Genomic DNA, 23195 nt, shown 5'->3' on the forward strand with positions numbered 1-23195 from the left:
GCCAATGTTGTGTGTTCTTATAGGTCAAACGAGAACAGAAAGCATGAAACTGAATGGCTTGAGGGAAACAGTTATGCCCCGAAATCTAACATCAAGCTCTAATTGCATGGAAGGTTATAATATACATCACTATAGCCTAATATATCAGTAGAGATTTGTGTCTGTAGATCATATGTTAACATACTACCATAAAAAAAACAAAAAGAGCAACCCCTGATCTTAGTAAGATCTTTGCCACAGAACTTTACTTGAAGTATGAAAGAACTTCTTGGCTTAAACAGTGACAGTATCTGGTTTTAAATACTATCACAATAAAATGATTCTATTTCCCTTAGGCTACACCATCTTTGAACCATCTGTACCACCATAAAATATAACAAATACTGTCTGAACCAGTTGCAAAATACCTTTGATATGCAAGGAAAGAACTATCAAGATCAAGAAAATTAAAAGTATTTACACAGTTCTAAGTTTCAGCCAAAGATGAGGAAAAATAATAAAAATATCTTCTAGTCACCTAATATTGCTCCTGGCAGAGAAGAACTATCTGAAGTTTTTGACTGCGTCCGATTTTGAATAACTGTGGAGACAACACAGAGGTATTAGAAAATCATTTAAAAAAAAAAAAAAAACCCACAAGAAACAAAACCACACCTGAGACGAGTCTAAGTATTCTGAAAACCTTCCCTCCACTTAATAATTGGAGATGAGGACACCATCCTAATCTTTTCTGTATTTGCATTCAGTTTAAGAGACTGCAAACTGTGTTTCCTCTACATCATCTCTTAACTGTGCATCTCTTTTTTGCCTTAGCATATCAGTTTTACATCCTTGGTGAAAAATGACATTCCATGCTTATGTTAATATAGGGCCAGCTCCAGGCCATCTCTTTACCCTGCCGATCACAAGTCTTAAAAAAAGATGCATGTGAAGTAAATGCCAGTACAGTCATATTTTAACGGTAATTACCGTAATTTGCTTTCACACCACCCTCCAGTGTTTTCCTGTCCCTGAACAGTGAACCACCTCCAAAGAAATTTTGCTTGATTTTGTTATTTAAAATTATTCACAATACAATTTCTGTTAGCAAGTTTTAATCTGCAGCTCGTTTTCTATCAGCTATCTTTAACTAGTTAATTTCCAAAGATTACACTACTATACTACCTCTCACTACTAGAGAGAAACAGGCTTTTCTAAAGGGCAATATGTTTAAGTCTGTTGTAGATCTCTCTCTCCACTGAGCAAGGAAAGGAGAAGAAGGGAGTCTAAGTCAATGACTTAGCTGAAGATACCCACCAAAAGTTTGGTAGCATGAATCTTACCCATACTGCTACCCTTCATGCCTGACTATCAAGTTATGCACAGCTGGAGATCAACATACCTGGACAAGCCAGTTGAAAGAGAAAAAGAATGGATACTAGCAGCAATCAGAACTGATTGGTATCCATTCAACGACTCCGCTAAGTCATTGTTTATAATGCAATGTAATAGCTCATTTTATTAAGACGTATAGCTTAATAGTATTTGTAATTAAAGGATATGGTAGTTTGTAAGGTTCCACCTATTCTAAAAGGAAACTTCCATGACATTCACATCAGACAGAATTTTTTTTCATTTTAATTTGAAGTTACTCTTGCAGAGCATAAGAATCAATTAAAAAATATACAAATTTACCTTGTTTGATTATTGTGACAGGGACCAACTTCTTATTATCACGCAGTGTAAGCTGAGAAAAGAGGGGGAAAAAAAAGCCTTGGGATAACTGCCATAACAGTAATTGAACTTTCTTAGTAACAAAATTAGAGGGCTTTAATCCAATACTGCACCTGCCCTAAGTTAACACTGGATATGGCTCTGGCCCTAGTCACTGAAGGTTACGCTATTGCTTCAATTCCCACGGACTAGTATAGGAATGTTGCATTTTGATCTCCTTTTTTCAGCTTGAGATGTTTTGCTTCATAAAAACACAGTATTTGACAGCTTAGGAATCCCCAATCCTTTTTACTTTTAAGAATCTCTTGAGCACTCACTGGGGAGTAGTCCAGAAAGCTAAGAAAAGCTAAAATTTAACTACAACAAAATATCTGAAACATATGCATTTACAAATTTGGTCACAGGATATAATTATATTCTCAGGAATAGTATATTTAGAACACAAACTATTCCAGAACCAGGTGTACATTTGTAAACTATCAGCACTCTTGGGTGCATAGTCTGCTTAAAGTAGATTAACTCAGAGTAATTTTATTTGGTGAAATTGTTTCCAAAGTATAATTCGCCAGCCACCCATGTTCTTCTCACATTTTTATGCTAAATACTTGGACTTTCCTGCTGTTCACTTGTCTTTGACCTAGATTACTTTTTGCCTAAGTGTGAATCTTTTCCAGCATTTTGATACCATGAAAATAAGGAACACATGAATGGACCCCACATTTATTAAAAGGAAGAAATCAGCTGATCCCAAAGATTATAAATCAATATTCACCACCACGCGCGGGTACTAGGAATCACTTCTGAAAGCTTAATAATACACTCAGGTGATGAGAGGAGGTAGACTGTAATGCCAGCAATATAAAAATGCTAAATACACTAAAAGTGCATTTTTTCCCCCAGTTATATCTGAGTTACAGGAAAGAAAATAACTCAGTTAATTACCTCTCTGTGTTAAATATGCACCACTAAAGTCAGAATCAGTTAATGTTCATTTTGCACTTCATGACATCTGGTCTACTTCATGTGAAGGAACACTTGCATGAAAATTCAGCATCTGATGACAAAGCTTTAATTATTTACCTAAGGATAACTATTTTTGCTCTATTCTAAATATAAAAAAAAAAAAAATCTTTAAAAGCAATGGTTGGGTACATATCAAACACATACCACAGTCTAAGAAGCTGGAAGGAGGCAAATCTCAACAAGTAGGATGGCCCTTTCCTCAGGAAAATGGATGAGGCTGCTTATGATGGGGGTACTGGTGGATGAAAAGCTGGACATGAGCCGACAATGTGCGCTCGCAGCCCAGAAGGCCAACTGTATCCTGGGCTGCATCAAAAGCAGTGTGGCCAGCAGGTCGAGGGAGGGGATTCTGCCCCTCTACTCCCCTCTGGTGAAACCCCACCTGCAGTACTGCGTCCAGCTCTGGAGCCCTCAGCACAAGAAAGGCATGGACCTGTTGGAGCAGATCCAGAGGGCCACGAAAACAGTCAGGGGGATGGAACGCCTCTCCTGTGAAGAAAGGCTGAGAGAGTTGGGCTTATTCCGCCTGGAGGAGAGAAGGCTCAGGGGAGACCTTATTGCGGCCTTTCAGTACTTAAAGGGGGCTTATAAGAAAGATGGCGACAAACTTTTTAGCAGGGCCAATTGCGACAGGACAAGGGGGAATGGTTTTAAACTAAAAGAGGGTAGATTCAGACTAGATATAAGGAAGAAATTTTTTACTAGAGAGTGAGGGTGGTGAAACACTGGAACGGGTTGCCCAGAGAGGTGGTAGATGCCCCATCCCTGGGGACATTCAAGGTCAGGTTGGACGGGGCTCTGAGCAACCTGATCTAGTTGAAGATGTCCCTGCCCATGGCAGGGGTGGTTGGATTAGATGACCTTGAAAGATCCCTTCCAACCCAAACTATTCTATGGTTCTGTTTCTATTCTATGAAACCCGTTATTTTCTGCTTCCTAATAACAGTTTTGCATTGGCATGAACATGGTTTGAAATTAAGTGGAAGTTTCAATCATTGTCATTAATGAAGGATACAAAAGAATCTTTTTTCTATTGCTTACTATTTTTCCTTTATTATTAACAAGGTTTACATTTCTGTTGTGCCTTCTAGTGAAAAAATTTTGTTGCAGTTGATCAGCTTTTGAAGTAACCCTGCTATTCATGTGGCTAACAAGTGGGATGAAATGCATTTAGCAGAAGATGGTGTTCGTTTTATTGTATTTCTCATCAGAAGCCCTACTATCAAATAAACAGCTCTCAAGTTGTAGTGAGCACTCTTGTAACTCCAGTGCGGAACTTCTAATCATAATTATTATCAGTCCTTTTACAAGTAAAAAGTTCTTATACTGACAAGAGCATCCTATCTTTGTTGAATAATAATGGATAACTGTAATGACAGCAATATGAAAATGCCAAATACATTAATACACATTCAAAATTTAGTTTCTCACTCAAGAACAAATCATTGACATGAAATCCGTGTTCTGCAGCTGCTTTAATTACACTGCTCACCTGCACGAATCTGCAGGTGCTGCATTTGAAATCTACCACCATGTTGTCAATCCTCTCTTCTCAGTCTCCAAAAAGGGACTACTTCAGATATTTCTATGTCTAGTAAAATTTATTACTTGGACAGGCTATTTCAGAAACGTCAACATATCATCTGTAGGAATGGCACTATTAACTGTATTTTCCAGACAGAGAATATAAAGCACACAGGTATTAGGAACATTAGTTATTAAAATGACTGTGGCATCTCCATGAATGAAGGAAGATGGCAAATAAGGTATTTCTTAATTTCAGAGGAAAATTAGAGATGTAAGTTATACCATAAGTTAGGCATCTTAACTTCTGACCACATACCTATGGAATTTGCATAAAGGACTGCAGTTCTCAGACATTCTGTCAAATGGCATATGGCAACATTACTTTAAGAGATACTTGTTCTTTCCACCCCTCTTATATTCCAATACTCCAAAATGACACAAATAACTGGCATACATGTAAGAGACTCCTCAAGAAAGCATTACAGTCAACCTGGATTGGATAACTTTTGGAAGAGCAGGCATGTTTTCTTCCAGAGTTTAACAAATGATAGAAGCTAAGAGTCCTTCTTTTTGGCTGGAAAAATGGAGGAGAACACCACCTTTCAGACTGACATTATGAAATTACAGGAACCTAATCAGACAGAAGAGGAAATAAATTTCTAATGTATCATCTCCACCCTACCACCACCCATTGTTTACGAAGGAAAGAAGAATGACCATCCCTAGACCTCTCCTTTTCTTCCCCTCTCATTAGTCAAACTTAAAGGATGAACCTGCCAAAAGAAACACAAGCTGATATGTGACCGATGTTGAAAGGGCAGAATGACTAGATGGATTGGTAATGTTGCTTTAATAAATAGTCCTTAAAAATGTCTCCTTACAGAGAAGAGTTAGAACCATGCTGATGTGAGCCAGTTGTGTCTTTGGAGCAAAATAAGGAACAAACAACGCTTGGCCTAAATAACACTCATTCTGGCTTTGCACTGATGATGCGATTGCACTGCTGAAACATAGCCGACCTCATACTGTGGAAATTGAAGTAATAACGTAAACTTAAGAGCTGGCCACTATCTGCTTCCCAGCCCTAGTTTTATGGCTTTTTGCACCACTAAAATGAGAATGATAAGAGAATTTTTAGAATAATCTATGGAATGTTTTCATGATATTTCTGTGGAGGGTGATAAAGCACTACTGCTCTGCAGCTAAGCCTTGTGAAGCTGACTAAAAAGACTAGATGTTGGCTCCAGTCCTCCTTTCATGCTTAAGCTGTGCAAATATTTGGAAAACTGTTTTAGCTCACTTTCTCAGGACTCTCTTGCATAAATAGAATCCCTACTTTCACAGAAGCAGCATAACAGAGCCAGGGTCCTAGCACACAGGGTTTGCTAAGAGGAAGAAAGGAACTCAGCTTGCACTCCAGATGCCAGAATGAATTACCCGGTCTTGGGCTGTCACATGTAACTTTAAAGATGCTTATGGAACCAATGGGAAGAACAGTAAAGTTGATTTCATCAAAAACATAATGAGATGAGCACCTTCCTGAGCATCTACTCACAGATAAAACATTTTCTCTTGAGTGTGAGACATGACTATGTTTCCAATAACTTAAGCATTATACTGCTCTAAGTCTGTATAATGCTATAATTAAAGTATTACTGTCCTAAATGAATACCTAATTATTCCTACAAGAAAATTTATGTAATGGACTGTGGTCCATTCCTGAAGGAATTCCAGGTCTGATAATTACAGACCATTTACAATATTGTACAGTATGAAGAATGAACAATGAGAAACTATACATGACCATTTCCTACCATGAAAACGCTTGTAAAATCAGAGACAGAAGAGAATTGTGAAGAATGGATTGTTCCCTTATAATAATCACTCATGAGTCAACTCTTTAAAATGTCTGAAGTTACAAGGAGGACTTGGGGGTACTGGTGGATGAAAAGCTGGACATGAGCTGACAATGTGCGCTCGCAGCCCAGAAGGCCAACTGTATCCTGGGCTGCATCAAAAGCAGCGTGGCCAGCAGGTCGAGGGAGGGGATTCTGCCCCTCTACTCCCCTCTGGTGAAACCCCACCTGCAGTACTGCGTCCAGCTCTGGAGCCCTCAGCACAAGAAAGGCATGGACCTGTTGGAGCAGATCCAGAGGGCCACGAAAACAGTCAGGGGGATGGAACGCCTCTCCTGTGAAGAAAGGCTGAGAGAGTTGGGCTTATTCCGCCTGGAGGAGAGAAGGCTCCGGGGAGACCTTATTGCAGCCTATCAGTACTTAAAGGGGACTTATAAGAAAGATGGCGACAAACTTTTTAGCAGGGCCAATTGCGACAGGACAAGGGGGAATGGTTTTAAACTAAAAGAGGGTAGATTCAGACTAGATATAAGGAAGAAATTTTTTACTAGAGAGTGAGGGTGGTGAAACACTGGAACGGGTTGCCCAGAGAGGTGGTAGATGCCCCATCCCTGGGGACATTCAAGGTCAGGTTGGACGGGGCTCTGAGCAACCTGATCTAGTTGAAGATGTCCCTGCCCATGGCAGGGGCGTTGGACTAGATGACCTTTAAAGGTCCCTTCTAACCCAAACTATTCTATACCAAGGATTTCTACAACTTTTCTTGGGAAGTTATCCCATAGTCTACCTCATGCGATAGTACCTTGAAAACAAAGCAGAACAAAAAAAACCCCAGAAGATTACCTGCTGAAACTTGCACTTTGATGAAACATTAAGGAAAGGAAATATGAAGAAACTAATTTAATCTCATAGAAGAGGAGGTAATGCTCGAAAGTTATGAATAAAATGTCTGTTTTTCACTGTATTAAAACTAGTCTACTAACAGGTTCAACCTACAGATCCTTCATTTCTGCTTCAGGTCTCGGAAGCAAAAAGTATCTGTGTGTGTGAATCCATGAACCTATGAAACCCACCCATGCTTGCTTGATAGCTGTTATGGCAAATGCCAGATGAGAAAAAAAAAAGAAATTAATAACGATTGATACTTATTTATTTATTTTTAAAAATCTTCAAATGCTTTGATGAAACAGTTAAAAATTCTACCTTGCCATCTGCAAGGATTTAATGAACTGCCTAGCAATCTCGATAAGAAAATTAAATTGCCATTTCCAGCTTCCTCTGCTTCTGCAAACACTTGCCTCGCATATGAGTTCTATCCGTGAATTCAGTGGGATGACTAATGATTTTAGAAGCCCTGTATATACACAAGATTACTCTATAAAATAGCAGCACTACCTTATCACAAAAAGAACTGACCACCACAAATATCACAGGTTAACAAACCCGACTACTACAAAGGGAAAAGCAAATTTTAATGTTTAGAATCCACACACGGAAACCATCAGCTTCATCTTTGTTAAACCGGAATCAGTAGATATAATCATCTCAGCTACAGTTCTCAATCACTTTATCAATCCACACATATAAACACTTCTCCATACAGTTATCTAGTCTTAGATTTAACAGAATTGTTATATTGGCAATTTGTGGCCATAACCTCTTTCTCACTTTACTCTCACAGAGAAGCAAAAATTTGACCATACAAAATACAAATCTGGTACAAAAAATAAGCCTGTTTTGCATACCTGTGTTTGGGAGTTAGGTATCAACTTGTACATATTCTGGAGTTGTCCATTTACTTTTTTACCTGATTTGACAGAAAGAGAAATAAATACAATGAATCACTTTTTGTTTTGTCTAAAGCAAAGCAAACCAAGTTTATTCACTTTTTTCCAATAGCTAAGAAAGTTAGGAGTCTTAATTACAAGGTATAAAAACACACCATGTAACAGTTTTGTTTGGTCCTGTTTCTCCAGATTAATTAATTCATCTGCAAAGCCTCCTCTTTACATTTTGATAGAGAGGAAATGAAATGTATTCTTGTTGTTCTACAACAGCGGGTAAGAGAGCTAAAGGATTGGCTAAAAGCAGCATGTTTTAAGGTCTCCAATAGTTAGTCTTTCTTTTAAGTGCACTCTTCTAAAAGAAATACACCGTTAGCACTGGCAATACAGAGCAGGCATATCACTTCTCTTTGGGTCTGACATGGTTTCCTTTATCTCAATATATGAACAAAGTAACCCATGGATTTAATCTCTGAAATTTTTCTCTTAGGTTTTTCCTCTTAACTTCTTATTATTAGAAGCTTCTTGTCATGCAGCTGTTAAGTACAGAGGAGAAATAGTCCCCCCCAGCACCTCTTATATTCTAGCATGATAATTCAAACTTTGTCTACATCTTCCACCTTTACGCTTTTCTGCTCCCTTTGTGTCGATGGGCATGTAAATAAGAATCAAGCTAAATGTTATCACATTTCTTCACAATTCTATCCAAAACAGATAAGCAATAGAAAAAAATTCAACTATAAAGAAATATGAATTGAGAGACATTTAAGTTGACACACTATCCTGAAAAAAATATTTCAAAGTGCTTGATACTTCTCAGGAACAGGACTTACTATTGGCCTAAAGACAGGGGAAAACTGACAAAGTTTCACGCTGACTTCATGAGAAAATCATGTTAAGATGGTCAGAAATAATCTACTTTCATCTCTTTTGATAAATTTTGGTTAAATAAATGTTGAACATTTCCATGCCTTTTAGGTCTTCCTCAAATCATGAATTAAAAAAAGATTCTCCTCCCAACGTATTTAGTATATAACAAAAATTTGGCCTGTGGATTCAACAAATACAAGAATATGCAACAGGAATTACAGTTTATAGTCATTTATATGTTCTTCAGTGAGGAAAGAAAATTTACAGTGAAGGATGTTTGATTTAGGTTGAGATACTTCTTAATATATGAAAAGACCTTGAGTTACTACAAGACAATAAGTTAAAACAGAAAAAAAAGTGGTCACTTGTGCTGGTTGGTTACAAATTTATAATATATGCTCACTCTGCTGCCCACAGTTTCTGTGTCTACCTACTATGCACTGACAATATGAAAGGCTTTAATCTGAATGGTGCTGTCAACTTTCCAATTACAAGATACTTTATCAGTAGATCTGAATGTAGACATACAGGGTAACAACAAGCTCCCTGGATTTTTAGTTGCTGCAGAAGCACCCACTGAATACGCAAGGCTACATTCTAGGAAAAAGAAATCTCATTCAATAGAATATGAACTCTTACAAGAAAGTATATTTCAATCAAACTCAATCTGTCTCCATAACTTACAAGAATGATTCTTCTGGCCTATTAAAAATGTATAGTGTCTGTAAGAAACAGCGTTTAGAAATACATTATATACAAAGTGCAAATCTGGTGATGCCAGTGGACATTTCAATCAGTCTTGAACACAGTATTAAACTAAAAACACTATGCACTCTTCACTCCCTCCTATTTTAAGTGCTCAAATATATTCCAGCACTCTTTCTACGGATGACTTTAAAATGTTTAAAATGTAGGAAAAACAGCCATTTACTAGGCCTTCTTCAGAGCTGTGAAGCAGAGTTTCTTTTTGTGAGGCAGGTATGGGAAAAGACTACCACCATTCTCCACTTTAAGCTCATGTGTAACCATGGCATTATTCTGGACTACTAAAATGACTCTACGGGCACTGGGCAGGTACTTCAAAGTTACAGCTTTCTAATTTATGATGAAGGCCAGCAAAGTTCTTTATTAGGGTGTATGAGGGCTTTTGCAGTGTTACAAGCCACCCTACTACTTCCCTCCCTTATCCTCAAGTATATTAAGTTACGTAGCTCACCTACAACTTGAAACTGAGGTCCAAATCAAATTTCAGCTGTAAATCTCATATGAATAAGGCGCTCTCATGAGAATTCCCATTCTTCTCAAGCTAGAAATACTGAGCATAGGAGTTTGCGGCATCTTCTGACCAACATGATGCTGAGAAATACCTTTATGTAAATGCTTGAGGAAAATAAATGAAATTGGACAATGTCCATTAAATGCTCTCTTCCTCTCTTTAAAAGGAGGAAGACTCTGCTGCTGCCTATTTCCTCCATTGATAGCAGTGATTCTTTGAGCAGTACATGTTTTTTTAAGGGTTAATTTGATGTCACTTTCCCTGCATTGTCTTTGGACTTTGGAGAAGAAGCTTAAAATATGACTGAGAGAACAGCCAGAGATGCCATACACTGCCTCCATGAAAACCCAAACAAAAGCATACATGAAAGTGCTTCAAACACAATTTAGATAATTCCTCGACTGAAAATTAGCTTCAAATTCAACCTTCCAGCAGACTCATAAAGGGCCCATTGTGATGCATGCTGGAGAGGACAGGCCCTGTCTAGCTTTTAACCAGCTTGAACATAAAAGCAGATATAAAAGAAGATTCAAACAAGGATAATACTTTCCATCAACTCAAATTAGTAATGATCTTATTATTCAAGGCCCAAGGAAAAAGCTTGGAATCCAGTCAGTAGTATAAACATACATACTGAATACTTTATGTGTATCTAAGCTAATCACTGTTAGAGTTCTACCAACCTGCAGCAGATCCTCCACTATTTGCAATGAGAAGAGAACACTTCCCAGAAGAGAATGTGGCAGTTTTTCAAACACAAACTATTTCTAGTTTCACCAATTCCTAAAAGAATTTGTTAGGGGCATAAAGGATAGCATTTAAACAATGAAAACCTGATCAGTAGCTTACTTTAAGTAATACCACAATGGAGGAAAAAATACTGTCAAACTGAGTAGCTACTTGGTTAATTATTGCTAAATACTTACTAGACAGAACTGTCTTATGATTGAAAGTCTTGCTCCAAATACTATCTTCTACGTTGTCTTTAACTCCAAATTCATAAAGTGTGTTTGGCTTCAGATTGTCTACCACCGTCTCTGTAACTGGGCAAAGCTGAAAAACCCATTTCTTGTCTTTATCCTTTTCTCTGTAGCGAACTGTATAGAACCTGCTCGACAAAAAAAAAAAAAAAAAATTTTCTTTACAAAGAAACTCACTACAACCATTTGCATTAAGAATTACTAAAATGATTTCTACCCACCGTTGTTCTTGTTCTTTCTGGCCCCTTATGGTTGTCAAATATCAGAAAAGCCAGCATATCTTCCCTGCAAATGTAGTGCTAGCCCAGTCATCTCCTAGATACATATATGCTCCCCATCATACAGACCCTGACATCAGGAGTATTATATAAAGGCCAAAAGAACCATCTCCTTATTCACAAACAACCATGTGTGTGTGGTTCTGACCACAAACTGCAAGCTCATTTTGCAAGCAGTTTCTGTGATTCTGACATATGCCAAAACGAGTCAATTGAATCATGAGTCTATTAGTCAGGAAGTCTCAACCAATTTCTCAAAATCTTCTATATCTGTCCAGGGGAAGGTGTTCCCCTCAAAATTAATCCAAAAATATTGTCAAGGGAAAATCAGTAATACTTGACATTTATATAATACATTCCTCATTCAGTGATCCCATTATGTATTGCCCGCACTTCAAACAAGAAAGTAAACCAAGACATTACTTTCACCAGTTTAAATCAATAATGTGATAATGCTAACAGATTATGAAGTTAAAAAACATTTCTACAGAAATTGCTCAATTCAATCAAGCAGCACCACCCTGAAAAAGTATGACTGCGATGTTAACCAGTATAAAACAATGCAATGTAAACGGTGAGAGTTATGGCACAAGAACTCCACTGCCTGCCTCAGTCTCATTTTCACTATACATACTCTATCACTGCCAGAATGGGGTGGGGTTTCCTGTTTTTGTAAAAACAAATCTCAGAGAGATTTGGCAACTTTAATCCAAGTATTACTGAAAATTGTTACACATAACGTAAATAAAGCATATCCATTGTCCATATCCACCTCACATCTACATCAGCTCAAAAAGGATGAATTCCATCCAATTGTATTTTTCCACACTTCAATAAAGCAAATTAAGGCCGTAAACCAAACACAACTCTAAAATCCCAGGTACGTGCCCAAGAATCATTCAGAAGCAAAAAGAAAAAGAAATATGGGTTGTGAGATTTAATGCAGGTATTATATAGGAAAATATATGGAGAGAAAGGAAGGGACCTTAAGAAAACAACCAAAAAAAATTCTTTAATCAACAGAAAAGGTATCAAAGGTCCAGATTAAAATGACTTAATGAATCAAATATACTACTGTCAATGCATAAAGTTGCTTTTGCCAAAGTTACAGAAGAGCACTTCCAGAGTAAACTATATGTGAAGGATGACTGTTGAGCACAGGGAAATTCCTACTTCAGTATTAAAACACAACCTAAGACAAGGCAAGTGCCAATCATGGAAAATATTTTCATACACAAAGATTCACTTTGTTTATGTATTTTATCTCATAACTGTCAAATTTGTTTTCTTGGCACCAAAAATATAGGTTCTCCTGTTTTAGTTGCTACAATTCAGCTCATTCAGGTATTCTGCACGGTTACAAAAATAGTATTTATGTTGGGTCACAAATCTCTCCTCATTAGCTGCACTACTTTGCATTCAAAACAAGCCATAGTCTAACCCAAACCTTGGAAAGGAAAGAAATACAATAAGTAGTGAATATCCTCTCTCTTCTTACCAATTCCTGGAGTACTAAATAATAATCTGCATCCTTACTTCTGTGATCTACTCAAATTTCATGTCAAGCAACGTAAGATCTACCTATCAGTTGGACCGACAAAGAATGTTTTTAACAAGAAATTATTGGCAACATGAAAATGAGGAAATTTTCTCCTCCTTTATCTTCTTAATCCTTTCATACATAGTCACACAGACATTAAGAGCCAAGAAAAGCTCATTTGAAATCTCTGCCACTATCTTTCAAAGGACCTAATAGTAATAAACAAATCCCATCTGCAACACATATGCATCTTGCTGGACCCCCTTACCGTCCCGGTAAGGGATTTAGAATAGGTATAGATACATCTATGATCAAAATGGGAATCACAAGTAGAAGTAGTCACCTTCTTCCCAGCTTGCCTGAAAGAGAAAATTTCATTTGTTTTCATCTTCATCCTTACCTTTTCCTACCTATTTTAGTTGAATGGGATAGAAATAAAGTGCTTGCGTGTGACGGAAAGAAAACAGTATACTGATTCATTTCAGTTATTTAACAGTCTAACTTGAATAGCTGCATCAGAAATGAGGAGGAAAAAACCCACCAAAATCTTGTTCATAATGAATAGGCTTTTAAGTGGCAGCTCCCACTTGCTTCTACTGTAGAAAAATGTTCTATTTTTGAATACTGTCGCCACACCTGCACATTCCTTCTCCCTAACATGAATTAAAATACCGAGAACACTTGCACGTCAAAAACCATCTTTCACTAAAATTCAAGGCTATTAAAAAATCTGACAAGAAGATTTTCATAGTTGTGCCAAACTGTGCAATTAGAAATAGAAACATAGAGCGTAGAAGAAATGTGCTCTCAACTCCAAGATTCCCAAGCCTGTAAAAACTTCACCAAGGGTGTAATTATTTTGGTGGAAACTTGCCACAACAAGTAATAAAAACACTGACTGTGATGACAGAATTTCCTCAACCATTTCAATAAAAAGCAACCAAAATGAAGTTCCATTTAACAGTTTGCAAGTCACAATCGTTTGAGTATTAAAAATATCCAAATTGTAAACAACATGCACTTTTGGGGAAAAGCAATAATTTCTTTATAGAGTATGAATTCAGAAATGCCAAGTTTTGACATTGTTGTTCATTATTAAAGAACAACAATTCATTGTTAAACCAGATCAACAAGTTGGCAAATATAGTGCAATTTCAGTGCCTGCCTGAGAACATTCTACTGATTAAACTTTGTTGTCATTTTAATTTCTCCCTTTTTCAAACCTTCCTTTCAGAAAAAATACAATACCAAACAATCAACACATATAATTGAAGACATGAGAAAGCAATAAAATCCAGTCACCACTCACATATATCAGTCGCCTTGTGGCAGTGACATACACAAAAAATCTGTGCAGCTGGACTGCTATGTGTATCAGAAGCTACAAAACTGCTTCTCCTGGATTGCAAACATTCAGAGAAACCTCTCCATAGATTGCCCCCCAAAATGACAGAAAGCAGGCTGAAATGGAGGGGTACACTACACTGTTTCTCACATAAAACACTTCCCATCATCTCTGTGAGGTAAGAATGTGAAAAACTGATTGCATACTCAAGGCCCTAATAACCAATATGAAAGTAATACACTACTCAAGTAAAGTGTAATTGGAACAGTCCTGGGAATGCTGTTCACAGCTGTGAATCCTAGGGTGATGTTTCAGAAAGGAGGTGGCACACCCAGTTACACTGAGTGAGAATTTATTTTAATCTAGATTCTCAGCATGTACAAAGACCTGGCAATATTTAACTGCTTTTAATTTTGACTCTTTATTTGTTTTGGTGGGGGATATGAAAAGGGTACATTTTATCAGAACAATGTTTATTGAATAGCACTTGTATTCCTATTTACAACAAATACTAATCAAAAGATTTCAGGGTTCACTTCACTTCTTTTCCAGCTAGCACTCTATAAAACGTTAGACATCTTTTGTTAAGCTCCATAAAAATTAATTTCTCTCCCTCTCTCCCTAACAGGCAACGTTTCACTCCTTAGGAGATACCTCCAAGCAAACCACCATGGGGACTGTAGAGAAATTTTACCTCCTCCCTTTTCACTAGACAACTGAAAGGATAATAAACCCCAACAATTTAAACAGAAGGTATCATGAGCAGGTGAGGGATGCTGTTCCACTCAGAGTTAATTGCTATAATAAAGCCAACCAAAAAAAAAAAACAAACCAAGCCACGGGAAAGACATAAAGAGCCTACATTCTCCAAGACAGCCTCTCTCCACATGCATTTGTGCAACACCATGGCATGTTTAATGTTTACATTCTTGAAACTCTCTCTATATTAAAGAACTTTAAGTATTCTTTTACAATATTCTGACTTCACTTGCCTCCACCTATGAGTGGAGCACACAAAATGTGAAATAACAGCAGAAATAAAAGCAGTAAAACCAAACTCATGGTTTAAAGGAAGCCACGAGAGTACGATGTTACTCCATAGGCCAATCACTGTAGTGATTACTGTATCTGCAAATTCTATGTAAAAGACTATCATCTGTCCTATACAAAAGGATGTTTCTGTAATTTCTATGTTCGGTTTATGTAGGTTTTTTTTAAACTCCACAATGCAAGGCAGTGAAACCTTTTCTTTCTCAGCTTAGAGCTAACCTTTCTATTACACAAGAAATCAAAATATGATGACCATTTTAAGGAAGCAGACCACAGGGCTTTTGCTTGTGAAATGAAGGAAATCTAGCTTGCTGCTAAGAGAAGCAAAATTCTGGGATGGATAGGCAAAACATTAAGTTTTCATATATTAGTATGAATGACACTGTCTTGCCAGGAATTCCAGTGCTATTTTTCCAACTGTTAACCAAATCTCTTTTCAGCCAGATTCCCAGAAAATGCTTGCACAGTCAAATATTTGGGCATAAACAGTTAGATACTGGAAATCTTATAAGGCACATGGTTTTATGAGATTTCCAGACTAGGTCAGTTTGTATAAATATCATGGGTTTATTTGGAACCAGATCCAAACCAAAACTCCAAACAATTTAATCATGACTATTTTAGTCACACGTAACACTAAACAAACAACTAAGCCTTGGAGATATAAGAACATTCCTGCTCTGTGATTTCGTGTTGCCGTAGATAAAAGATTATAAAACTTATTGCACTTTTGTGCATAGGAATGTAATCAGACTTTTAAAAAAAAGACTATTAGCATACACATATATTTATTTATCTGTTTATAGCTAAATGTCATTAGAAGCCCAGCATCCATTTAGTGTTAGAAAGTAATAAAAGAAATGGTTTGAACTACGATTTTTCAGATACTGAGTGTTTCACAAATTGGCACATGAAGTTGATTATACTGTTACCCTTTTGTTGCCAAGTTTACTTTAAAGTAACAGACGCTGACATATATAAAAAGATGGAAAGAATTATATCGCTGATGGCTACCAGTTAAGTTTGCAAAGCACTTTCTAATCTAGTTTTCACTTTTTCATGATCACTAACATTCACTTTTTTCACTTAAATTTTTTAGTAGAACAACTAAAATGAAGAGTTAGGGGTTCTGAAGAATGAGAGGTTGACCACCAACAAATCTTTCCATGTTTAAACAAGCTTTCAGCATATACTCCCACAGCAGTAACTCAAAAGTATCTGAAACTCAAGAAGTTTCTTTGCTGCAGTATGTTTTCCTTTAAGGAATTCTGCTAAGTTTAAAATACATTTTCTATGACATTTGCAACACAAAGTATGATTAAGTTGGCAGCTGCATAGTAACACAGATTTGTAGATAGGCACAAAAGGAGATGCATGCACATATCTTTCTGAATTTAGGGTTTTAAAAACCCTACTTCTATGCGCTGTACAATGTAAAGAGTAAATATGGATTCTTCTCTGTTTTTTCCTCTCTCTTTATTTTCCTTACCTTTTTCTTTTTAAAGCATCAGATACTAATGAAGTAAAACACAAAATCTATACTACTCGCAAATATGACATTAGGACATTTAAATCACAGGGAAACAAATTTAAACAATATGAATGTGAATTTCTCAAAGTTCCTAAATTAGTTGTATTTCACAACAAACCCCATACCTTCAGGTTTTAAATTTCTATTTCACATGTATCTGAAAGCGTGTTTGTTTTTCTATACAATCCACTTGATACAGTAAAATATAGTATTCTATCTACAAACTCTGTATTTGTCTTGCATGGAAAAACCATTTTCTGTTCCTTCCCCCGAATCCCCCTACTCAAAGAACTGAAGGTCAAACTCCACCTTTTTCAACTCCCTGCTCCGTTTTGGGATCTGTGGAACTGTTTTAATGAAAGGAAAGGCCAAGAAAAGTCTATACAATAGTCTATACTCTCTTTTTCAGACCTAAATGGACAGTAAACATAGCTTCAAATGATGTAAATGAAGACAAAAAAATTCTTCTGTCATAAAAGGAAGAATACAAAGAGAACACCAAAATGACAGAGCAGGAGAAATATCTGTATTAACAATTTAAATAATCGCAGCAGATTAATTTTATTCATTTGCCAAGAGTTGCTTAAAATGTAATGGTGCACTTAAATGAGTAGCTACGTAGCACTATGACTTCTCTTGAAACTGCTACTTGGTGAATCTTCCTAAGCTCCCCACCTATTGTGCCACTCTTTAAATAATTACAGCAAAACAAAAATGTTATAGTAGAAGAGATCTTCTTTTACGTACGACAGAAAATTAATGAAAGCTGTACTGTATCAGGAAAGTAGTGTAGTGGTAAGACCATGTACAGGAAACAAAAATCAAGTAGCATTAAAACATCATTCCCTTACCAGAGCACAGCAAGGGACTTATTTTACTTCTCTCAACCAACATTAAACCAATATATTTCCTATGAGTTAACAAAGTTTCTTTCAATTCATTCACGTACAAATGAAGGTAGAGCCAAGGCCATTGGTTTAAGAAGAACAAAGGATCTAGTGTGAAATAGCAAGCTCTGTACTTCAGCATGTAGACGTCTGACTGAATTTGCACTCAAGACAAGTAAAGGCTTATGAAGTACTAATTTACTTCACATCTAGAACTATTGCTTCCAATTTTCTAATTTCCACTGTCAAACTTATTTCAGCCACATCAGATAATGACATTGAATTAAATCATAATCATCATAAAAATGGTTTTCTGCTGTGTTACCTGTCACTAGCACAATTACTTGTTGCTGTCCAGTCATGTTGAGGATTGACTAGGATGCCCCAAGACAGGAACACAGACGTTGGGGTGAGAGTGCCAACTACCAGCTGCAGAGGCTTTTGAGTCTTGGTCCGACCTACATAAGAAACATATAATTCCATTTACAAGTTAGTTTCTCTCTTGTGCATTATGTAGGGGAAAGTTTTGTAGTTGGATAATAAAGTAAATGAAGACCTACTTCTCCTCTAAATTTGAAGGGAAAGGTACAACAGTTCTCTCTTTTTCATGGTCACCGTTTCTAATGTACGATTTAAAAAAGGGGGAAGAGACAGTGTCTGTGTTCTGTTTGTTGGCTTCTCGTTGAGGCAAGTGAAACCTCTGCAAGGAAGGGAGACTGCTCCTTCTCTGAAGCCAATTGAGCATGAACAGAGGAAAGAAGTGCAGAACAAAGCTGGCATAAAGAGAGGATGCAGCTAGCAGGCAGCAGGAGCACAGATTAGGATAGTGCTTTAGAAAGCAGGTATCAGACACGCAAGCCTCAGAAAGACTATTTTTAGGTCCTCTCTGGACTTGTACAGCATGTATTTCAACTTAGGAAGAAACTGGAAGACTTCACCACCAGACTTGCAGATCCAGGATAAACCTAAAGCAATTCTTGCTATTATTTGGTGGGTAGGAGGAAGATTTGTTTATTAAACTTTGTTTCAATTTTGTCTAATTATAGGTTTTCTTTATTTCTCTTTTTTCAGCCTATGTTCCAGTTAAACCTAGTTTTTTTAAATGAACAGTGGGTGGTTTTGGTATGCTTAGTATGAGAATATGCTATATGCAGATTAACTTCAAAGCTCTGGCTGTCTTGGACTGCATCACAGAAGGTGTTACACAGAGTTCAGGACATTAGGAAGTCTCTCTGCATGTGACAGAAATAGTAACTTCTTGGCAGGATTCTTAGCAACACTGCAATTTTGTCCATAGATAATTCATATTTTCTACAGCATTCTTGAGCATTTCTATAGCATGTCAAGAGTAAAATAAAACCTAGAAAAATTCTGTGGCTTTTACCTGTAGGTAGATCTGAGTCGGTGTCTGTATCTGGGGGCATTTTTCTCTTTTAACAACCTAGTACACTCAAAGTGTTCAGCTTTTGCATGATACTTTAACTTCGGTCTGAATGAAGTAGCATAACTCTCATGTGGAGAAAGAACTTTCTTTAAATAAGATTTAAATGCTAATAGTTGGAAATGAAGAAATGGTCTAGAGCAACTATTTTGAACCTGTAGTTTGTGGATTGCTACAAGCCCAAGGAGAACCTTTGGTGTTTGAAAGATGATTAATTAAAGGAAATTCATATATTCTTTACATCGCATTACACACTTCAAAAATCTAAAGGATCTGTACCTCCTCAAAATGTACAGGTGACCACAAATTCCCCAAAAGTTTATAAGCCACTGATCTAAGGGTTGTATTTTTCACTGTTGTGAAACAGATCTGACTTTCTTTTCATGCCTTTTGAACCCTAATATCTCTTCACTTAACAAGCCCCAATGAAAGTCTGATTTGTACTTTCAACCAATGCACGTGTGTTCATTTAGAAACATTAACCATGTGGGTTTTTATTTCATATTGATAATTAATAAGTTGCCACAAAACCCCCACAAACAAACAAGAACACTCTCTACTGTCAAGAGGAAGTATGACATGCTTTGAAATACTGTGGAACATGTGATACTTCCACAAGGGCAAATGTCTGAATAATTTTCTTGTTTTCTGGACCAGTTCCCATACTCTTTCTCCATTTTTAAAGAAAAACTTAGAAGAAATAGTTTGATCATTCACCAAACTATCTGACAAGTCTACTATCTATAGCAAAATCCCTTTCTTGATCACTTTTTGAGGAAACATGGAAAATATGTGAGTTTTAAGAAAAAGAAAAAACAAGCTCTCATATAACTTGAAATCATACTATTTTTTGGGAGGACCTACATATGATTTTGATTATGACTCTTATTATGCCATTACTTCTCAGTTAGAGACTGCGATGATTTATACACTGTAAAATGAGGCGGTGATCATCTATGTTGATCTATACGAATACAAACCATACAACTCCCTTGTATTAATCACAGTTTGAACTACAGTGTATCTTCTATAAATGTAACCAGTCGTCAGTTGTAAATTTAAAATTGCAGCAACTCAGACTCTACAATTCTTGGTAATGTGTCCAGTTTAACTATTCTCACTACTAAAAAGACTTGCATGTATTTAGCTAGCACTAAACCAACAGCTGTTCTTACACCTTTGTCTGCTGGGCTGAAAAGTCAATTACCTGAATCTTGTTCTACAAATTAGTTTCTGTAGACTGTAGATACAAAAATTAATAATTTCCCAGTAGTGTATTTGGCATTTTTTTTTGTTTTGTGGTTTTTGATATATATATGTTGCATCTGAAAGGTAAATCACTTTTCAAAACCTCTTCAGACATACTGTTTTACATCTGGCCAAGAGCAAGAAGAAATTAATCCCAAGCTGTTACCAGGAATTAGGAAAAAATTCATATAAGGATCTCAAACTATAAATATATACATACATACTATCAGTTTATTCTTTGCAGCAGCCCAGTGATCCTGAGAGTCATCTCCATATTAAAGTAAGGAATTAAAAACTAACAATATTAATGACATGATTAAGGTCATATAGAATGTCTTTGGAACAGACAAGAATAAAATTCAGATTTCTGCTCTGCTATGTATAGTTTAAGCTAGAAACATCCCTCTTTCCTTAACTTCTTGCATCAGCAAACTTAGTAGTAGTACTAATTTACAGATACTTTTTTTTACATATACACACACACACACACACACACACGTGTTACTGTTTCCAATGAGAAACAAAGAACATTAACATGTCCATGGATGAAGGAATCCTTACTGGTAGTTTTGGAAGAGTAACTTCAATACACCAGATCACTGTATGTCAAAACTCTTACTTTTTTTGCATGCACTTGTGACTTCTTTAAACATCATTAAAAATGATATAAAAAATTAGTATTCTAAATTTCAATTCTCATTTGTAAGAACTTTTTACAAGAACAATCTTTAGGTACTTCATGTTTTGAACACCACATGTGTAACTAATTACTGTCTAGGAAATACTGTCCTACATTTTACCTTCCTATGTATGGAATTTGTGCATCCCAGTAAGACACCTAGTTACAAATATCTTTTCAGAGAAACCCAGTAAAAGATTCTGTCTTCCTTTAACCACTTTAAGAAAGAGATGCAGTAGTGGTAAAATACCTGAACAAGATTTCTTGTTATTTGAAACACGTGCTGGTCTTACTGAAACCAAATACCGCGGCTCTGCATCTGTAAATGAAGAAAGCAGCAATTAGTACAGACGTGTACTTGTACGTGTACTTTACTTGAGAAAGGGATTAACCTATAATTCATAAGAGAAAGTCCAATATTCAGTGAATGCTTGACACGTTATCCAATCTTTGTGATCTTTCAGCATGTTTGTTTGAAGATTTATTCACCAATCATTCAGAAATATTCTAGCCATTAGAAAAAATAATACACCAATGCACAAAAGATTTGGCAATTCTTTTTTACTGAGACACAACAAACAGGTGAACATAACAGGACATACATGTAACATTTCAACGCAAACATTACTTGGAAAGTGAAGGGGAATGAAAACCCAGATCAAGAGGAAGACGTGATGGCAAAACAAAAATGTAAAACAGGTAAAGTAATAAGAGGGCAAAGCCTGAAGAGTACAACCACGAGATACCTACTCTCCTGACAGGAGCCAGAGGAACTTTTCCTACAATATTTTCTGTATTGTGTTTCACGGTATACACCTTAGTTTTCTCGTTTTAAGCAGTTTCTCAGTAAAAAGCTGACATATTGTAAAAAGACTAAACAAAATGCATTGATCATTTAGGAGTACATACTCCAATAGACTAATACTAAATCATTCAAGATTTGTATGATTGTCTGGTTGCAGGAAACAACACAATGTCAGACATGCTTAAGATAATCTCCACATCGGTTACTGGCTTGTTTTATAATTAGGTTTACATACTTTTTCCAGAGACTTATTATGAGATTTAACTATTAAGGGCTTTGACAGTTTTGAATATTCTTTGTGAAAGTAAAGTTATTACTAACATTTAAGAGCAAGGGACTAATATGTATGTAAAATCCACACAGGGCTGTGACTTTGACTGGAATGGATTCTATGCATTTAAGTCACTGTAAATCTGTATTATGGGTGTACTTTAATTGTTTAATTATTGATTTTATATGAGTTTCAACTCCACCCAATATAAACATAACTAAGATGAGCATTGAAAACAGCTGCTCGAAGCAGTGTGGAAAAAAGAATTAGTTAAAAAGAAAGAGCAACCCAAAGGGCAAATATCTATCATTTACAAAAAAAATCTTTTTTCATATTTAGGGTGGCACACAGTTCTTCTGAGATCTGTGCAATCATCTGGACATTTTTTGTGTTGAGATCTAAAACCAGAAATAAGTGACACTTCAAAGTAATTTGTTTTCTCTGTACTTTAATCCCAGTTTTCTGCTATGCATTCATGCCCACTTGTGAGACTCTTACAATTCTCAAAAGTATTGAGCAACCTCAACTTCCACAAAATTAGTTTCAAACATCACCTTAAAAACTCATGAACTACAAAGTCAGTCTTCAAAACAGCAAAAATTTATGTTTTCATCAACAAAATATCCAAAGATTGTGAAAGAAAGTTATCCAAATGGTTTGAAACAGCTAGTTTTGCCCTGCTCCATCACTGGAAAAATTCATTCTGGCTGAAGTCTGAAATGACATGTGTAGCAGTATAGAAATAGATTATTTGTTAAACAAAATGTGGTAATGTAACAAAGAATGTAAAATTTTCCCTGCACATCTTAAAGCTACAAACCCTGGTATTTATTAGGAATCATTAGTTCTAATAGGTGCTTTTGTTCTGTAGCAAAGTGCTCTCAGCAGGAATATTTTGTGTTAGGTGCTGTTCATTAAGCTTTTTTGTGGATTTAGCAAATGTTGCTTTAATAAAGAAGACAACACATCCCCATTTCCCAGAAAACTCACAGCTCTTCTGATAATACAATCTACAAAAGGAAATATTTAGGAAAACAGGCTAAGACTAGATGTTGAGCGAGCTCTGCTATAGAACAGACAAGTTTAAACAG

At 36.3% G+C, this 23195-nt stretch overlaps 1 protein-coding gene across 1 annotated transcript in view; it reads right to left on the reverse strand.

The window, feature by feature from the left end:
• The window catches only part of ABI3BP (ABI family member 3 binding protein), a 169444-nt gene that overhangs the window by 109734 nt on the left and 36515 nt on the right, over positions 1 to 23195 (reverse strand). The window contains 6 exon segments of the mRNA XM_075168065.1: positions 518 to 580; positions 1675 to 1726; positions 7865 to 7926; positions 10976 to 11157; positions 17986 to 18118; positions 21279 to 21347. Coding sequence (XP_075024166.1) covers positions 518 to 580; positions 1675 to 1726; positions 7865 to 7926; positions 10976 to 11157; positions 17986 to 18118; positions 21279 to 21347 — 561 coding nt within the window.

This window comes from Calonectris borealis, chromosome 1 (assembly GCF_964195595.1).
Source record: "Calonectris borealis chromosome 1, bCalBor7.hap1.2, whole genome shotgun sequence".
Classification (NCBI taxonomy): Eukaryota; Metazoa; Chordata; class Aves; order Procellariiformes; family Procellariidae; genus Calonectris; species Calonectris borealis.